This window comes from Gallinula chloropus (genome assembly GCF_964237585.1).
Source record: "Gallinula chloropus genome assembly, chromosome: 15".
Taxonomy (NCBI): Eukaryota; Metazoa; Chordata; class Aves; order Gruiformes; family Rallidae; genus Gallinula; species Gallinula chloropus.
This window is the reverse complement of record NC_140100.1, coordinates 298,794-318,217: the sequence shown is the minus strand read 5'-3', so window position 1 is coordinate 318,217 and position 19,424 is coordinate 298,794. Positions and strand designations below refer to the sequence as shown.

General features: G+C 54.3%; 1 protein-coding gene across 1 annotated transcript in view; it reads right to left on the bottom strand.

The window, feature by feature from the left end:
• The window catches only part of LOC311197369 (ankyrin repeat and fibronectin type-III domain-containing protein 1-like), a gene marked incomplete at its 3' end in the record, with an annotated part of 171,916 nt that overhangs the window by 138,823 nt on the left and 13,669 nt on the right, over positions 1–19,424 (bottom strand). The window contains exons 2-3 of the mRNA XM_084271121.1: positions 13,256–13,449; positions 7,530–7,747 (exon numbers count right to left, since the gene is read on the bottom strand). Coding sequence (XP_084127247.1) covers positions 7,530–7,747; positions 13,256–13,449 — 412 coding nt within the window. The remainder of the gene's footprint in view (positions 1–7,529; positions 7,748–13,255; positions 13,450–19,424) is intronic.

Genomic DNA, 19,424 nt, shown 5'->3' with positions numbered 1-19,424 from the left:
CACCTCATCATCCACACACCGTGACACCCTCCCCCCCTCACCCCAGTGCTTTGGGGAGCTCTGGCAGTTTTCCCCAGGCTCCCAAATGCAAGGAAGAGAGGGCAGACCATGAGGATTTGGAGGCTGAGGAGAACTCGGATCTCTCAAGCAGGGGCAGGGATGGGTAGAACGAAGCCCTTCTTCCAAAGCAGGAGAAGTCCAGGCAGCCCGTGGAGCTGCTGCTCCGTGGTGGGTTCCAGCATGTCAAAGCACAGTGCTGCAGAGACCTCTTGCAGCGCACGGCTGCTACTGCACCCGCACCCTGACACCACGGAGCAGCTCCGGGAGCTGAGTGGTTTCCAGCTGGAAATAAATCGGAGCTCCACAGCACACTGGGGATTTATCCTGTGCATTTGTCCAGGCTTCACAGCATCCAGCACACACAAAGTGCTACCTATGGACGCAGCCACCACGCTTCACTGCTCCCTGGTTCTACAGCTGAATCCACTTAGAATCATTGACTCATATACTGGTCTGTGTTGGGACCCCAAGGGTCCCAGAGCTCCAACCCCCTGCCACAGGCAGGGACACCAACCTCCAGCCCTGGAGCCACACAGGGTTGCCCAGGGCCCCATCCAACCTGGCCTTGAACACCCCCAGGGACGGGGCACCCACCCCCTCTCTGGGCAGCCTGTTCCAGCCCCTCACCACTCTCTCTGCAAAGAACTTCCCCCTAATATCTAACCTAAACCTTCCCTCCTTTAGCTTTAATCCATGCCACATCCTTGAGCCTTACAGGAAGCCACAATGTTCAAAAGGGCTTTTTCATGCCCAAGGACCTCCCTGCTTGAATCTGCTCATAAGAAAAGTGCTCTGAAGAGTCCAAATCACGGGCTGCCAGAGTTCTTGCTTTGCTGGTGGTGTCCAGGCATTTTGGGGATTGCATTTGAAAACAGCTGCACCATTCGCTTGTGAACCTGGCCCACCTGCCTTCCTAAGAACTGCAGGCTGTGAGCTCCAAGCTGCAAGAGCACAGACTACAGCCACAGATTTCCTGTCTGGTGCCTGGGACAGCAGCTGCAAGAGGGCTCAAGAGGAAGAGCAGATCTACAGAGGGAAACACTGTAAAGGTCCAGAGTTGGACCAAGAGGCCCTACAGAGGATGTGACCTTCTATGCCTGGTCTGAGCAGCAGCCAGGCTAGCATCCAGGACCCCCAGTCCCAATGCCAGTCTTGCTGACAAACCACAGAGCCCAGAAGCATGAAAAAATAAGTCAGGATGGCAAAGCACCAGACTGCACTTTGGGGCTAACAGCAACAGCCCTGGCTGCCAGGACCTCTCTGGCTGGATGCAGAGACCAGGAAGGACCTGGGCAGCAGAGCATGGCCTCTGTCACTGTCATACCCAGCTGTTGGGAGGGGACAGCCAGGCAAAGACAGGTGGAGAAGCTGTGCCATGGAGAGGCAGCTCCTCACCCTGACCATAAACCAATCTGGGCCATGCCAGCACAAGCCTTGGTGTGCTCAGTGAGATGAAGTCATCCAAAAGCATTTGCCTTTCCACATAGTTGGCCTGCTGCTGGCTGCAGCCCAAAGCATCCCCAGCCCACCCCGCATCACCCAGACCCCAGTTGAGGCCACAGCACCAACCAGAAAACTCCTTCAAGTTTCAAGCTGAGACATCCCAGTCCTGCCACAAAGCAGGGATGCTCCAGCTCATGAAATACCATCTCACCTAGTTTAAAGTTCTGTAGCTGGCTTTTTCTTTGAATACCAAAGGACACACTGCCATTTTTAGCAGGTCCAGCTTGGAGAAGTGGGGTAAAATCGGAAGTTGGCAAAGGACTCTGCTTTCCTCCTCCTCAGCCCCGCTGCTTTCTGTGCATTTGATTCTCCTTGCCCAGAAGCAAAATACTAACGCATGGGAGGCTGGAAAAAAAAAAAAATCACTGCTTTTCTCTCTGCCAGCTCATCAGACCCTCCCTCCACCACCAGCTTTGCCCTCTACCAGCATCCCCACCCCGGCTGGTCCCAGGCTGCTCCTTCCCAAGTGAAGCCAGCAGAGGGAGCAAACACTGCGGGTTTGCAGGGAAAACGCCGAGGTTTCTCATCGGGGTGGGTTTATTTTGATCCCAGAGGCTATTTCCCAATAGTTCGTGTTAATGGTTTGGAGCCGCCCAAGGTAGGACCGAAGCCAATCTGCATCCTTTCTCTTAAGAGCACTGGGAAAATGACACAAAGCACACACCAGTACCCAGCCTGCAAAACTGCAGCGTTCAAATCAAAGCCAAAGTCTGTCCCTTGGCAATAAAACACCTTCCAGATTGAAGCATCAGGGCCCCACAGCTCCCATCTAGCTATTTTAAGGCACTGCCAGAGATTGTACACTCCCAAGCCCCTGCAAGCCGTCCCATCAGCAGGTCTCCAATTGCCTGCAACAAACAGAAGCTTCCCCCACAAGGGACTTGCAAATGCAATGCGATTTGCCCTGCATTAAGCGTTAAATAAATATCAGAAGATAGGTTTAAGAGACAAATTGTATTTTCCCTTCACAGAATTGGAAATATCTCTCTTAACACCAGAGCTCCTCTGTCACTGTTATGGTGATGGAGCCTGGCTGTCCCGGGGATGGCTGAACACCTGTCTGTCCGGGGAGGTAGGGAATGGACCCCTTGCTTTCCTTGCATTCACAGGGTTTGGCTTTACCTACTGAACCATCTTTACCTCAACCCACTCTGATTCTCATCCCCATCCCATGGGGGGGAAAGTGAATGAACAGCTGTACAGGGCTTGGATGAGGCTAACCCCCCCCACACTATCAGATACCTGTCCCCACTGCGGCTTTGAAAAACGGGATGTATCTCACTGTCCATGTACCCCAGCAGAATCCCCCCTCCCTACCAGCCCAGCTTTGAGTGAGCCCACAAAGCTGCCGCTCTAATTCCACCCCACAGGAGACCTTTCCCTTTGCGTGGGGATGCCAAGAGCAGACCCACAGCACACACTCCTCTTCCCAAACCATCACTGCTTTTACTACAGGCACCGCAGAGGACTTGCTGAGACACTACGAGCTGCTGCTGCTGCACATGAAACCACACTTGCCAAAGAACCACGACGGGTACGCTTTGGTTCGGAGCATCACTGTATCGATTCTGTCTCACACCGAGCTGCAAAGCCGACTGATTCACAAGCAGCCTCTCCCACCCAGTGCCGCCTCCTCGGGGCCGCTGCACCGCCAGCTCTCCGGTGAATAAGCCGCCTGTCACGTTGTTTATTATTTAACTACTCATCAATGAACAACAGTCAGCAAGTGAGCGATCGCCACGGTGGGGCTGGGCACACAGTGTGCATCCTTCATCTGCCTTTGCCTTTACCTTCTGAAGTCAGCCACTGCGACTGTGCTTCGCAAGACTGAGGGCAGAATGTGCGTAGATCCAGCACGACACTTACTGCTGTGCTCCCCCTCTTCACAAAGCTCAGCTGACCTGCTGCTCAGGTGACCCCAGCCCCTAATTTCATCTTTTTTTTTTTTTTTTTACACTGAAATACAGAGCACAAACAAGCATCAACCAGCTGTGTGCTGACATGTTCTAAAATTAGGGCTGAGAGCAGCACCAGAACACAACCGAGTAAGATGAAGCCAGCAGGAGAGTGTTACCACCAGCGTGACTTCACCAGCACTGGTGGGATCACAGCAGGGCCAAGCCTGCCTGTGCTGTCCCAAAAGCATCACACCAGATGCTCTGTCACTGCTTCGTACAGAAGCCGACAGACTCCCAAGTCCCTGCACACTTCAAAAGGCGACCAGCTTATGGGGTAACATGAGGTTGGGTCCTACAAAGCAGAAACTGTTCTGCTCCAGCTCTGCCCAGCATGCCTGCCACCCATCACCTAGACTGGGATATTCATGTCCCATGGACCAGTGGCCACTCTGGGGTGAGGCAACTGCTGCACAGACACACACACCCCTACTCCCCAACATCTCTGCAGAGTCCATCAGGAAAAGCACAAGTTTCTGGACTGATATCCAGAATCCATGGGATAGAAAACCCTTCATGGGTACGTCAGCTGGTGCCAGTCTCCTCCTGTGGCCCAGGAACTCCTAGTGACTTCACTGAGCACCAGATTCCAACAAGTTTCTGCCACAAAGCAAGTTTGTCTCCTTGTCCAGGCTCTACCATTTCAGTTAGCCTTCTCTCCTTCATTATGTGTGTTGTAAGGCAAGGATTACCCCATGCTCAACTGATCTGTAGAGCTTCCGGGATAAGCAGAGCTCTCAGTCTTTCCTGGAGGGCACAGACATTTCATAACAGAATGGCTGCCTGGAAAGAATGCCATCTGAAAACGTAATAATAATTAAAAGGGAATATAAATCAGTACATGAGAACACAGCCAGATGAGCAACACAACCTGGAGTCTCACCGACTTGAACACACAGGAACTAAAGCAAGGAGAAGTCCCTGCCCTTGCTGCCCGCCTCAGAGGTAGCGCACATCTAGCTGGGCATGAAACACAAAAACAGTCCTTTGCTTGTCACTGAGTGACCCAAACCACCTCACATGCGGCCTCAGAGCACAGCCCCAGCCCTGGCTGCTGCCACCATCACAGCACAGACCCACTGGGACAAGACAGCGGATCAGTGCGAGAGACGGATGTCAAAAGCAATCAGACACTCCTCCTTCTCAAAGGCAGAAGCGCCGCCAACATCACAGGCCTTAGAGGAGTGAAAAGGAAAGGCTTAGCACCAAGAAAACCCGTTCTGACAATCACAAGAATTGGCATTCATTTAAAATTCAAATTATGCAAATGCAAGTAATCCGTACATGCAGATCCATCACGTGCCAGGAGCGGGACCGCAGACACACGCCCGCAGCTCGGCGGCCGGGGGAACGGGCCCTTGGGGGACGGCAGGCCCGCGGGGAGCCCGAGCAGGGAACGGGCCCGAGCAGGGTTCGCAGGCACACCGGCAGTACCCAGGGATATAGGGAGACAAACCTGGGTTGTTTCCAGATCAGCTACAACAAGAATCTCCCTTGAAGACACTCAGATGCCCGTGACCAACACGAAGCCTTTGTTAGGCCCAGAGCCGAACCAAACAGATGAGAGCACGCTGCGCAGCACAGCACACACACAGGCAGCAGCTCTGTCCCATCCCCATCCCACCTGCCAGGTTAGGGTCCCAGCCATCCCCCCCACCATCTCCTCCACCAGGAGCCTCCCCCCTCCCTCAGCAGTCCCCAAAATAGACAGCCAAGCAGCTGCATGGCAAGGCAAAGGCAGCTCAGACTGTCAGAACAGCTAGAGCAGAGCCAGAAATCTAACGTTCCGATCTGGGTAAGTACATCAGCCTGGAAAAATGAATCAAGCTGCAAATAGGGACTGTCCAAAAAGGTCCCAGGTGAGCCACTGCAGAAGAGGCAAGTCACATTCTCCCTCCCATAAATCCTCTGCCAGGCACAGGGAGAGCTCTCCTGGCACCAGTTTCTCTGCCAACCATGCTCAGAGAGCCAGGCTGGACAGATCAGGCACCCGGGGAACTGCAACACCTCCAGCATGGAAACAGAGCAATTCCAAAATTGTGAGAGGATGTGGAGCCCAGCACTAGCTACCTGTTCTTGGAAATAACTTCTCCAGGTCACAGAACGTTTACTTTGAACTTATAAACCAGGCTCTCTAGCTGTGTGAGGGGTACAGGTCCCATACCAGCCTGAGTCTCAGCAAACAAGCTGCCATATCAGCTCCTCGCGCTCACCCTGCCCCAGAGCCCCAAGCCTCTGCAAGGTGTCAGCAGAGTTTGGATGACTCTACTTTTCTCAGTGGGTCTCACAAGGTCACAGCCCCTAGCTGAGCCTGGAGCAACATCATCTTTGAGGTGTTCAAACAAACCAGAAAGGACATCGGAAAATAAAATATCCACCCTACAAAAATCCTGCTCCGTTCCTTGATGGACAACAGTTAGCTCCACAGAGACACCAAGGAGAGCCAAAGGGCCCCAGAACCTTGTGGGGTCAAAGACCAAGGCAAATCACAGCCACAGACAGCACAGAGAGTTGCGGGCACGGTGCTGAGCAGGCAGCAGGCCCCCGCAGGGAAGGGCAGAGCCCAACTCCTCAGGCACACCGTCACTGGTTGGGTTGAGAGCCCAAAGTTCTTCCTCACCTTTTTTGCCCATCACCACCACAGAAGGAAGGTGACAAGCCTACTGAAAGGCCATCTCTAAAGGAGGAAAGGTCCCTAACGTCTCAGTGACCTCCTACTCTCCTGGGCACAGATGGGAGCTGCAGATCCAGGCAGAAAGGCAGATAAAAGCAGATATTCATGCCTTACCACACAGCAGAACCGCCTCATCTTAACTCTTCCAATGTCTTTCAGCTGTGCTCATCAGACACCCCATCCTGCTTCTGCTTGTCTCCACTCCTGAGCCTTTCACCGACCTCAGCTCCCTCAGGGATGGTTCACTGGCAGTGCCAGGATCAGGACCAGCTCCCCCAAACTCACCCCACCGGCATCTACTGCTGCTGCTGCTGCACGGGGTAAAGCATCGACACACGTCCACAGCCAGAACCGTCCTCCCACGGAGAAGAGGAGCAGTTACATTCAACAGTCCATTGAAGCACAGGCAGAGCGGGCAAGCCCCCCAGAGTGTGCAATAGCACCGGTCCGTGCAACCCAGGATCAGCCCCTCCTCCAGGCTGGAGGAAAGTCAGCAGCTTCAGGGGGTCTCAAAGCCTGTGTCTGCCCAGACCCGCAGCAGGGTGAGCACTGCTGCCTCGGTCGGCTGCTCTCAGTGGCACTTTGGGTTGTGTGGGCACCTACTCCCCTCTCCGCTCCCATTGTACTGATGCTCTCACCCATTGCCAACTGACACCAAGTGCTTTTCAGCACAGGGACACCTGAGCCCTCATTACAACCCCAAGGCCAGTAACAAGACAGGAGGAAGGCCATATGAACCCCTATATCGGATATCTCTGGGAAAGAGAAGAGGCAAAGCCCATTAAACATTGATTGGAGCATCCCACAGCTGTGGTACAGCCCTGCCACATCCCCGCCACCCCACCACCAGGATGCTCTGCTGGACCAGAAAGGGCTGAGCTGCCCCAGCGTCTCAGCACTGGCTCACTGCTCACCCCAGCCCCACGCTGCACCCACCTGCAAACCCTCAGAAAGACCCAGTAGCTTGTGAAGGTGATGCAGGGGACGGGAAAACAGATTTCCTACTTTCCACCTTGCTTCCTGCTTCACACAGCAGATCCCAGAGACAAGACACTTGCCCCACGCATCCCCTGGCTGAGCAACAGCCGCCTCCAAGCCAGCAACAGCCCGTCGGGGAAGCAGGGAGCCAGAAACCCTGCCAGGCATGGCATGCAGGGGGTCTGCCACAGTGTGGGCAAACTTGAGCTGCTGCCGCCATCTGCTCTGCCAGGCTGAAGCAGCCTCTTTTTCCTGTTGTTTTGGTAATGCTGCATGTAAAAATAGCTCTGCACCATGCCAGTGGTTTTGGGAAGCTACGTGTGGGTGAAAGCAGGGTGGCCAGACACCCCAATACTCACAAACTGCCGCCGCAGCTTCGTCTTGACACGCTCGGCCTTCGTCTCTGCCGGGTGGACGGCACAGCTGAGGGACCCCAGGTGGTTGTCGACCGAGAGGCTCTTCCTCATGTAGAAGGAACGGGTGCGGAAGTGGCTGAACGGAGCGTCCTCCACCGCCGTGCTGAGCTGGAGATTCCTGGGGTGGTCTGTGCTGTCATCCTCCAGCTGCCAGGCCTCCTCTGGGGAGCAGAAGGACACGCCACCCCATCAGAAGCACAGCCTGTGCCACATCCTGCCCCACCAGCCCAGGGATGGGGACGCCCAATGAACAGCCTGGACCTCCTCAACCCATCCTACACCCCCCCAGCGTGCCATGGGGTGCAGCAGAGCTCACTCCCTGCGTGGCCCTAGGTACCCTTTGCCCCCACTCCCCCCAGGCAACAGCCCCTGCTCCCACCCTGCCCAGCCTCACACACCCATAGCCCCCAACATCTTCCTGGCAGGAATCAGGCAGTCCCTGAGCACAACAAAGACTTGGCCTGTCAGGGTCTCCAGGCACTACTGCAACATATATATCCCTCAGAATGATGAGCAGACCAAAATCCTAGCATTTAAAACCGTCCTGCTATGTAGCTCCAATAGGGTGAGCTGTTTAAAAGGGTCATTTGTAATGAAATAAAAGCGTCACTCATTTTTCATCACCTCAAGTCCAATGAGACATTCCACAGTAAAAGAAAACGGTCTAGATTTGTTTGGGGTTTTTTTAAGGGAATGAAAATCCCCCAGTTAGAACTACAGACAGTTCTTGCCACTGGCATTAATGCCACATGCTTGTACCAAACCTCTCTCCTGCAGGTATCCACGTGCTCTGTACTTGGAGGCAATAAGAAACCTTGCTTTGTGAATAGGGAAACTGAGGCACCACAACTGCTGCAGACTGCCAAAGGATTTACTGCCACATCCTCCTCCAGAAAACTCCCTATGGTGCAGCCAAGAGCAATTTGACAGCCAGAGTGAGGACAGGAACCAGACCTCTGCTTTGCCCAAGCAGCCCATCGCCAGCAACACGTGCTGCAGCACTGCAGGGCTGCAAGGGCTGGAGATAAAAACCATTGAGGCTCAGAAAGCAGCAGCAGCAGAGGACAGTCAGCACCATGCAGAGCTGGTGCTCCTGGGGTAGGACTGACCATATTCTATTGCAATAAAAGGGCAAAGGAACAAAACACAATAGGAACCCCCTCTGTAACACCACCGCTCCATTCTCTTCCCAGCCGCGTCCTTTCTTCCTTGCCAATCTCACCTTTACACCTGGAGCTCGCCCTACCTCCTGCCCCCACACCACAAGCCACCTCTCCACAGCCCTAACAAAGAAACAGTTAAAGCTTCTCACTCCATCCTTGTAAAAACACTCTGTTATTAGACACTGCAGCCCGAAAGGGCAGCTCACACGATCGCCTCCAGGAACTCTCCTGCAGCCAAGGCAAGATCAGCTGTGGCCAATATCCAAAAAACCCAGCACCTTTGAGCAGGAACGACTGTGACCTTGATACCTCAGGACTGAGGAGCAAAATACTGACAGAGTTGAAAACAAATAAAGGCCTTAACGTAAAAACCAGACACAAAGTGAGCAAAGACTGGTTCACCCAGCGAGGGTGAGGGTTTTACACTGACCAGGATGAGAGGCAGGCTGCACACTGCAGCCTCGGAGCAGCGACTGGCCACTCCATCTTCTGTATCACAATAAAAGTGTCTCTTCCCCAAGCTCCCTGTGCTTTTTCATGTGTAAAAAGACGGCTCACTGTGTGCAGAGTCCTGCCAGTGGATCTGAAGGTGCCAAATCAAACCCAGCAGAACGAAGAGGAAAGAAGAAAAAGGCAGAGAGCTTAAAAACGTGAACAAAGAGGCAACCTGGAGCACAGCACTACCTACCATCGTATCTCTTTTTTTTTTCCTCCCCTACTTTCAATTTAATAAGCTGCTGCTTCTCCTCTCCAAATGTCAACTCATACAACACAGGAACTGCTGTTTGAAAGCTGTGATTATTCAAGGCACAAACACGTCAATCGGAGCCCAGATCCAGACTGCCACCGCGAGATAGCATCGCTCCAGGGACAGGGGAGGAAACGCCTCACCACAAGCACCCAGCCCAGGAGGAAACCCACCCAACATGCAGGAGAACTGTACATGGAAGGAGGTGCCCCCGTGCTTATCTATGATGGCTCAGCCCCCACCCATCCTCTGTCCCCAAGGCAGCCTCCTCCCAGCCCCAGGGCACCGGGAGCAGCCACCGCTGCTCAGCCACCCAGTGTGAGGTAGGCACCCACCATACCCCCTCCCCTGTGTGGACACCTCTCCCTGGGAGGAGGAGTTGGGTTTCAAGCCCCACAGACGGAGTCATGTTTTCTCCTCTTGGTCTCCTCCCTCTCCAAGGAGCTACAGGCAGCTGCGTCCCCCAGCAGAGTCCTGAAGAAGAGCTTCTCTCTGGCCTGCCAGAGAGATGATCATCTCCAAACCTCTCCCTTGCTCAGGTAGAAGGGTTACAGCCCCTCCTCCCCACCACAGAGGTGGGCCCTGAAACCCCAAAAAGCTCTTCTACATGTTGAAGGGACTCATTCCTGATTTCTAACAAACAAGTAAATCAGTGATCAAGCCCAGAGCAGTCAGAAGGGGAAAAAAAAAGACCAGCAAGTCCCTGGGGAGGAACACTGCAAGACATGGCAGGACGCAGACGATGGTTTGGACAAGGCAGGAGCCGCCTCTCTTTGACCAAGCCCTGTTTGCCCTTGCCTCCCCCTGCAACACCCCCAGCCGACAGCCATCAGGACTTTTGGGTTAGTGCTGGTGTGCTGCTCCAGCCAAGGAGGTGAAGGATAGAGAGCTTGGAGCCTGTCCCAGCCGACTGCACCATCGATTGCTGGGGGTTGCCTGGAGGGGAACACCAAAACCAGGCAACAAGAAGCCCAGACAGGTTTGTCAGCCCAGCCAGCAGCCTGGCTTATGGAGTGAGAAGGCTGGTTTTGAGGGAAGAAGGTTTGGCAAGCTCATCAGCTCTCCTGGCCACCCCTGGAACCCCTGTTTCCCACCAGGCACTGCAGGCCTGCTCAGGAGATGTGATGCCAGAGTAGAACAATCCCTGGTGACCCCACCTGCCCCAGAGTGACACCCCATCCTGCAGGTGCTGTCACGCTGGAACCACAGGACACAAACCAAAAGGCTCGGGAGGAGTTTCTACTGGAGGAGTTCCCATTGGAGTCCCTCCAGATGAGGCTGTCCCACCTTACCCACACAGGTGAGCACAGCTTCTCCCACCTCACCTGGAAGCGCCTCTGCTTGTGGCCTCCAGGGCAGCAGTGAGCTGGAGGCCGGGTCCGTCCCCGGAGAGCGATGCTCTCCCCCTGAAGATGAGGCTAACGCCTCCCCAGGAGCAGCCCAGCTCCCCTGGGGACAAGCCTCCTCCTGCGGTGGCTTTATCCAAGCATCCCCCGCTGCAGCCGGCCACATGGCCCCCTCTCCTTGAGCAGGGAGCAGCAGCTCCTGCTTAAAATCCCCAGGCACTTTAAGGAGCAGATCTCCCCTCCCTTGGGACACTGCAGCCCTGAGCAGCCTATGAGCGCTTGTGAGAACCCTGCCGTCACCATCGGCACGTGGGGCTCAGTCCCATCCACACACTGAACTGGTCCCATCCAGAGCTCACACCCTGCCCCGACAAGGCCAGCCCTCCGGAGGGGTCGGACCCAGGCTCCACACACAGCACGGCACAGGTAAGTGCTGCCAAAACCAGGATCCAGGCTGCCAGTGCCAGACACAACAACCCTGCAATGTGAAGAAAAGCATTTTCTTCCCCCCTCCCTGTGAAAGCATGCTGATAGCCTTAATGAGCAACTAATTAGCAGTTCCTAACTGAGTATCAAGGAGCCAGGAAAACAGCCTGGGAGGATCTGGACAGAAAACAACTCTTCATTCATTCATTCATCCATCTATCCAAGGCTCTGGCTGCAGAAGGAGCCTTCCAACCCGTGGGGGTTTTCATCCTCCTCCTCTTCTGGGCATCCCAGGAACCTGCCAGCTGGGAATAAAGCAACGTGGAACCGGGGCTCCTCCATACACCCACCGTGCGCAGGGGCTGCTCTGGAGTGGCCGTTCCACCGCAGTGAAGCGTGAGAGCGCAGACTCCCAAGAGAGACCTTCACAGCAGAAGGTGCTGAGCTCTGCGTGGGGCTGACCACTGCTGCGATTTCATCTCACAGCCTTAGCCCAGCCTCCTGCCTCCAGCATCCCCTCCAGCACAGCTCCCTGGAAGTACCAGCACACCAACCAGGGATCCATCAGGTGAGGAAAAGGGGCTCCAGATTCCATGCCCTCCACTGCAGATGCTCTCCCAGACACAAGCCCCTTGATTTGCCCCCTCACAGGAGGCAGACCCCCAACCATTTATCCAGGTCTCTCTCTGCAAACCCAAGAAATCCAGAGACCACACAGGCCGTCTCTGACTCCAAGCAAGGGAGCTGCCTGCAACTACTGACCTACTCCCAGGTGTCCCGATCCCTCCTGTCCCCAGGACTCAGCTACACAAACCTTCCCACCTGTTCTCTTCCTACACCAGGACCCGCTTTAACAATTCAGTGGGCTGAAAGGAAAACCAGGGGAACCACAGGCAGTGGGCAGCAGTTGCTGGGGTGCTGCAGCGCTGCCAGGAGCAGGGCTGCCATGAGCGCAGCAGGATGGGCGCAGCAGCCTGCCAAGATCGTCTCCAGGCACAACTTTCAGGAGAATTAGTAGCACCAGGAAATGAAACGCAGCCTGCAGAGCATTCAAATTAATCCAGGGTTTGGACAGCTGCTTCGCTGGATAGCTCAGTGATCTGACCCAGAGCAGGTTAGTTTTAAAGAGACTAAAAATAACAAATAAAAATCCAAGGGTGCTGTTTGAAGGGAGATGTTCTGTAAGGATTTTACTTAGTCCTGGGTTATCTGCTCTGGCTTGCAGGCCCTTATCTTTCTTTCAGTGCTAATAATCCCTTTCCTCATCATTTTTACAGCCCTGGCATGACTCCACTGGCACCAAAAGCACCGAAATCCCTTGGCCATCAACATTATTGCCAATAAATGTGTTCAGATCAGCTGGCCCAACACATTAGTATTTCATCAGGATCAGCACAGAAGTAGAAGAACACGATAAGAGAGCCTCAGCAGACCTGAAGGCTACCAGGATGGGAGTGTTTGCTCCAGCAAATCCTCACCCCAGGCCAGGTAAACAGGCAAAGCAGAGTGGTGCCGCTCCCTGCTGCTGCTCTGAATGAGGCCCAGCAACAGGAAGCTACTTCATGCCATGGAGAGATGTTTTGGTCTCTCCAGAGGCCAGAGAGCCACTGAGACAACAGCTGACCCCAGCACGGGTGCATCTCTGGGTGAGGTGCAGCTCACCCAGAGGCAGACGGCTCTGAGCATCATCTCTCCACATCAGGGGCTTTCACAGGCTGACTCCACTGGCTCATCAGTGTAATATGAAAGATAGGGAAGATGGGGTGGGGGGGGGGTAACAGACTCAAAGAAAGGCTCAGAGAAGGGCAAACCCCCATCCCCAACCCACATCTCAGCAGGAAGGGCTGGTTTTGTGACAGGATAAGCCCCACACAGCCTGGGGTTGGGTTCATTTTGTTTATTGGTGGCTCTGGAGAAGCAGGAGATGCTTCCAGGATTCTGCAGGTCCCTTGGCAGGAAGGGATGGAAGCCCACTGCAGCACTCACCGGAAGAGGGGACCGTGCAGCCCTTCTGGCAGTCGGAGGCTGAGTGCTTCTTGTAGGGCTTCTGCTCTGGCATCTCCTCCCTGTACGGTGCGGAGTCGAGGAGGGGAAGCCTGCTCAGGACTGGGGACTGCGGGATGCTGGGCAGCGTCTGGGACTTCCCCAGGAGCGGCCGCTGCAGCTTTCTGTCCAGAGACCTTGAGGGGAGGAAACAAAAACACAGGGCATACCCAGTTCAGTAGGTGTGATGGCTGCTTTGAGCTAGGACCCCTCTGTAATGCTGCACTGAGAGTACCCAGTCCTTCCCAACACCAAACTGCACCCTTCATCTGCAAAGCCACTGCTGTTTCAGCAACACCTTCTCTCTTCACTGGTGTATTTTAATTAGGATTTGCATTTTGAGCTGCAAGCCACAGTCAGCATAAGCAACACATGAAGCGTTCCAGTACCCACCCCACCTCAAAACTCACAGATAATCCAAATTAAGCAAATTAACAGAGGGTTCAAGACTGAAACAATACAAATTGCCTTTAAGAGAATTAAAAACTCCACTTAGAGCATCACTGAAATGGCAGAATGCCTTTTTGTGGTGGAAACCAGGTGACACATGCCATAGCAGAGGTCCAGCCTATCCACAAGACTCTCACAGCAGGTGTGACAGAGGTCACAAAGGTGTCAGGCCACATGTAGAAACCCCAGTTTAAGGTCCCTATGGAGTCAAAACTCAACTGAGACTGATGATGGAGCTTGAAAGCTGCAGGGGTGACCAAGACACACACCGCAGCGTGGTACAACCATGAGGCTGCTTCTCTCAAACCCTGGAGTATGCTGAGCATCACCATGGGGCACAGAACACATCCCTTTCTCTCCTGCCTCACCACCGCCTCCCTCAAAGTTCGGTCAGCAGGGATGCCAGTGACCCAGGCCATGCTGCAAGGAGCCCAGAAACATGAGAAGAGGAACAGATGACCAACACCACCGCGGTGTGAGGAGACATGGCAGGACTGCCCTGTGCCAAGGGCCATGGGCTAGAATCACCCCAAGGCTGTCCAGCCCTGTCCCCCGCTGCCCCAGCTCCCCAGCGTGCCCTGACAGGGTTCAGCCTCAAACAAGGCTGCTCCCAAATGGTACAAAGTCTTCAAATTCCCATCCCAAACAACTCTTAGCCGGTTTGTGCTCACTTCTTCTTGAGCCAATATTCCCCTTTAGCTTAAATAATTGTTGCCCCTCTCGAGCATGCGTTCCCATGATTAACATCTATGATTCCACAGTCACAGCCCCTTTCACTCTGCATTTGCACAGGCTGGTTAAGGCAAGTTCTTTCAGCCTCCTCTTATAAAATGAGCTTTCATTCCCCACTGTTGTTTCCACATCCCCCGCTTGCCCCCGCTCCAGCTCAGACTCAGCATCCTCCACCCACTCCAGAGCATCACACAGAGCTCAGGTCCCAGCATGGATGATGGGGCAAGCACTCTGCCTCCCTGCATGTAACAGAACTATATTTTATCCAATTTCCACTAAGCCGGTGCTCAAGGTCACGCAGGGAGAGTCTATCACATGAAAGCTCCTGACCCTCAGTGGCTGCCTGTCACGGCTACGTTTATTACCATCATTTTTCATTCCCTTTGCAAATGTGACAGCGGCTCCCGACCGGTGCCGGCATCTGATGTAATTCACAGGCAAGCAGTGACATGGGGGCCAGGGAAGAGCTCTGGCAGGACAGTACCACTCCCAACAACCCTTGGGCAAGAGCATCAGCTGCTGGGAGCCAGGCAGCCCCTACGTCCACCACCAGGGCCTCCTACCCAGACCCTAACCCCGGCATCCGTCGGAGCAGGGATGGGCGGGCAGCGCCCTTCAGCGTCTAGGTTCAGAAATGTATTGATTTCTGTATTAATCACACTTGCCCTCGATTCACGGGCCGTGCTGCTCTGGTCCACAGAGCTGTCGCTGAGTTGCTCTGGGGACGGGACAGCTGCAGGGACAGCACAGCCCCGGGAAGGCGTTGCCACAGCAGATCAGGCACACAGCACTGTCCCAGCCACTCGCAGCCCCACGCTTCACTTGCATCGACAAGGAAACAAGCTGCGCCAGGAGATACAAAGCCAGAATTAGCATCCCGAGCTGTTTCTATTCCAGTAAAATGTATGTACCTCTCATTGTAACACATTTCACTGGCACAAGACAACAGGGATGGAACTTAACACATCGCTGTGCTGCATAAATGAGTCCTGGGCTCTGCCAGAGTTCAAAACGATTCATTTTTGTCTTGCATGTCAGCCTCAGCGCTGCTAAACGCACCTGCATAGAGCTCCATCACCTGCAGAACAGCATTAGCATTTTGAGTACTAACACCCCTTTGTGCAAACAGTGCCACTCACAAATCACGTGGGGGTAAAAGGGGGAGAATTCCCACCCTTAGAGGAGCAATCTTTTAGTTGCATAGCTGCAGACGATTTATATTAGAAAGAGCAAAGCAACTAGAGACCCGTTTCTATCAGAGATCTGAATTCCCAGGCAAACATCAGCTCCCCAGATCTCCCACCTCACGTACAACTCCAGAGGCCTCAGCAGCGCCTGCCAGCCAGCACCCAACGTCTGCCACAGGAAAGTCACATCGCATCTACAGATGCTCCCCGAGTGGCTCCTCAGCGAGGCGTTATCAAGGATGCCACATCCCATTAGTAAAGATCCCCGATGGAGTGTAAAGCTCAATTAGAAAAGCCATAATCAAGACAGTTACAGCCTATATTTAGCTGCCGATCAGCATTTTGGTAGAAAGGAGAGCACATAATCGAGTCTTGACAAGGGTTGAAAAATCCTTCTGGCTGCATGTGAGACCCGAGGCAGGAGCCCAGTGACAGCTCCATCGCTCCCAGTCCACGGCCAGATGGGGAAATGTGCAGCAGTCACCAGGACCAAGCTTCCTGCCTTCAGCTCTGGGCACAAGCTGGTTGTGCCAGGCAGGGTCCAAGCCCAGCAGCCTGCTCTAGCATCACCTGCCCGAACCACGGCCCGTGGTGCCCGAGGGATGCAGGTGCTGCTTCCCCAGGCTAACAAATACAGCCCCTGTGACCAAAACCAAAGCACACCTGAGAAGTGTGCTGCATCCAACGCCTTCCCCGCAGTGATGTTCTTAACCGGCAGCTTCTCCATCAGCCCAAGGAAAGAGAGGGGCAGGTTTCCACAGGGAAAGACAGATTCTGCATCCTTCCTCCAAGCAACTGCCACAAGCCTATGAGGAAAGGCTGAGTGAGCTGGGACTGTTCAGCCTAGAGAAAAGAAGACTAAGAGGGGACCTTATTAATGTTGATCAATATCTTAAGTATGGGATGCAGGGGGAATGGGCAGCCCCTTTTCAGTGTCTGTGGGGACAGGACAAGGGGCAATGGCTGCGAGTTGGAGCACAGGGAGTTCTGCACCAACATGGGGAAGAACTTTTTCCCAGTGAGGGTGAGGGAGCCCTGGGACAGGCTGCCCAGGGGGTGTGGAGTCTCCTTCTCTGGAGAGATTCCAGCCCTGTCTGGACGCCGCCCTGTGCAACATGAGCTGGGGAGCTGCTTTGGCAGGGGGGTTGGACACGATGATCTTTCAACCCCTGTGATTCTATGATTCTGTGACACACAAACACACACACACACCCCCCAGCCTGTCCTCCCCACTTATTCCAATCCGGGAAAAGCTACTCTGCTGAGGCACTGCCCAGTCCAGCCCTGGGGCTTCTTTCAGTCTAGTTTTGAAAGAGAGAGGACAGTCTCCACATTACTCAGGGGAAGGATGGAGGAGTCCCCATGCCAGCCTGAGCAGAAATCCAACAGATAGCAAGCAGGAGGGAAAACGAACACTAAACTTGCTACTCACACAATCCAAAAAGGACCCCAAAAAGCCTCACTCATTTACATGATTTCCCAGGGAAGTGAGTAAGAGAGCCTCCCACACACACCCCTGAAGTGCCCGAGGAAGGTGACCCTCTGAGATCACAGAATCACAGGGGTTGGAAGGGACCTCCAGAGATCACCAAGTCCAACCTCGCTGCCAAAGCAGGGTCCCTAGGACAGGTCACACAGGGAGGCATCCAGACAGGTCTTGAATCTCTCCAGAGAAGGAGACTCCACACCCCCCTGGGCAGCCTGTCCCAGGGCTCTGTCACCCTCACCATGAAGAAGTTCCCCCGCATATTGGTGCGGAACTTCCTGCACTCCAACATGAAGATGCCCTGTTCCTGGGAAGGGGAAAGCCCTGCAGCTCTTGGACAAACCCGAGTACTCACCATGCTAATCCAGCCCTTCTCCCTGCTCCTACCAAGTCTTCCCAGAGCCCAGCTGCTCGTGGAAAATGGAAAGGAAAGGAGGAGCTTAAGTCAGGGAGCAAGTCTGGAAAGGAGCAGAGGAGTCAGGCACTGGCTGCTCTGGACCTTGCATGCCTGCTCCAGCACTGTGGTTTGGTGACAGCAGTGAGCCCTAACATATCAGGACATTTCCAGATTCCAAGGGGGACAATGTGCATCCCAAAGAGCTCACATCTCCAAAGGGCAAACAGGCACTAAAAAAGATGGAGAAGCCAGAGGGCTGCTCCCCATCCTGCAGGACTGCACGGTATTTCCCAGGCATTGCAGATAGCTCCTCTACACCCTCAGTCAGCTCAGTACATCTGCAGAGCAAAGGAAGGTTTGGGGCAGAACGGGTAAGTGTGGCACTGAGATTAGCCCAGGTCTGGCAGAGGACAGCAGGGAGAGGGGCCAGGAGAGCCTGCTCATTGCAAAGAGACACCGCTCCCAGATCTTCCCAGCCAGCGGCTGCCTCTCCCTGTAGCACGCTGCTCAGCCCGCTCCTCCAAGGAGGTGTAACTTAGCAACCTGACCTTAAAAACTCGGCAAAGGTTTCAGCTAGATTCACGAGAACGAGGGATGCTGCACGCCAGGAGGAACAATTACCCACCACAACCTGCTCTTGGCACTCAGGCAAGGGACACCTCCTTGCAGCTGGTCCCTGCAGAGGGGCTTCATGGGAAGAGGAAGGGGCAGGAGCAGAGGAGGCTGCAGGCGCTTCAGGAGCTGATTTTGGGCAGAAGCACAAGGCAGAGCAGCAGCCACCTCTGGGCTGCCAAGCAGTGCAGCCAAAGAGGCAGCACAGTTCCATGGAGGGCATGGTGTGAGGATTTAGGGGATGGCACAGCAGAGGGGTTGCCCAGAGAAGGAGTCTGAGCAGAATCGATAACACTGGGTAGGACACCAGCTGGCCTCAAGCAGAGCCCGAGGCTTTAGGATGAGTGCAGCCTTCCCAGGGCTCCTGCACTGTTCAAGCAACCAGCTGGCTCTGCAAACCTTATCCACCACTGGCAACCCCCCCTCCCGTGAGTCACCGGTACTTTTCCAGCAGCCCTGTGAACTGCGAGGCCAGAGCACAATCATTGAGAGTCTTCTCTTCGATTCCAAACACACCCAGAACAAAACCCTTCTTCTCCTGCTGCCCAGTACAGGCACCCAAGCTGACTATCCCACAGGTAGCACAGAACAACACCAGCTCCACATCACAAGCAGTGATAAGCTGCTACTTCCTCACAGCAGGACCCCCTGCCACAGAGAGCCACAGTTTTAGGAGGAGAGAGGAGTGGGTGAGTCTACTGAGGGACACAACCATTTAACAGAGAACATAAGCACCATTGCACAGGACAGCCAAGCCCCAGGCACGGGGGGCTCCCCACCCTGCACAGCTCTTTTCCATCACTCACATGGCATCACTGCCACATCTTCCCCTGATCCCAAGAACATCCCTGGAGCACAAGAAGTTCGGACAGTCCTTGAGGACCACACAACCATGCTCTGCTACCTCTCGTGACCATCTGGGACCAGGGAAGAGGCAGCAACAAGCCCTTCTGCTACCTGTACAGAGCACAGCAGGCATCCCCCGTGCAGGAGGGGTTCAGCCAGGTGACATCTCTCTCCCCCAGTCGAAGCCAAGCCTCCACAAAACCATCTTCACACAGTTAAAAGGGAACAGGGGCCGAGCGCAGAGGACGATGGCTGGAAACTGAGCACCTTTTATCTGGCTGTGAAACAGTTTCAAAGCAAAACGAAAACCAAAACAGCATTCAGCTTGCAAGGTCAAAAAAAAAGGAAGAAAAACCCCAAAACAAACTATGTGAAGCTATAAAAATACCTTCCCAGACTCCG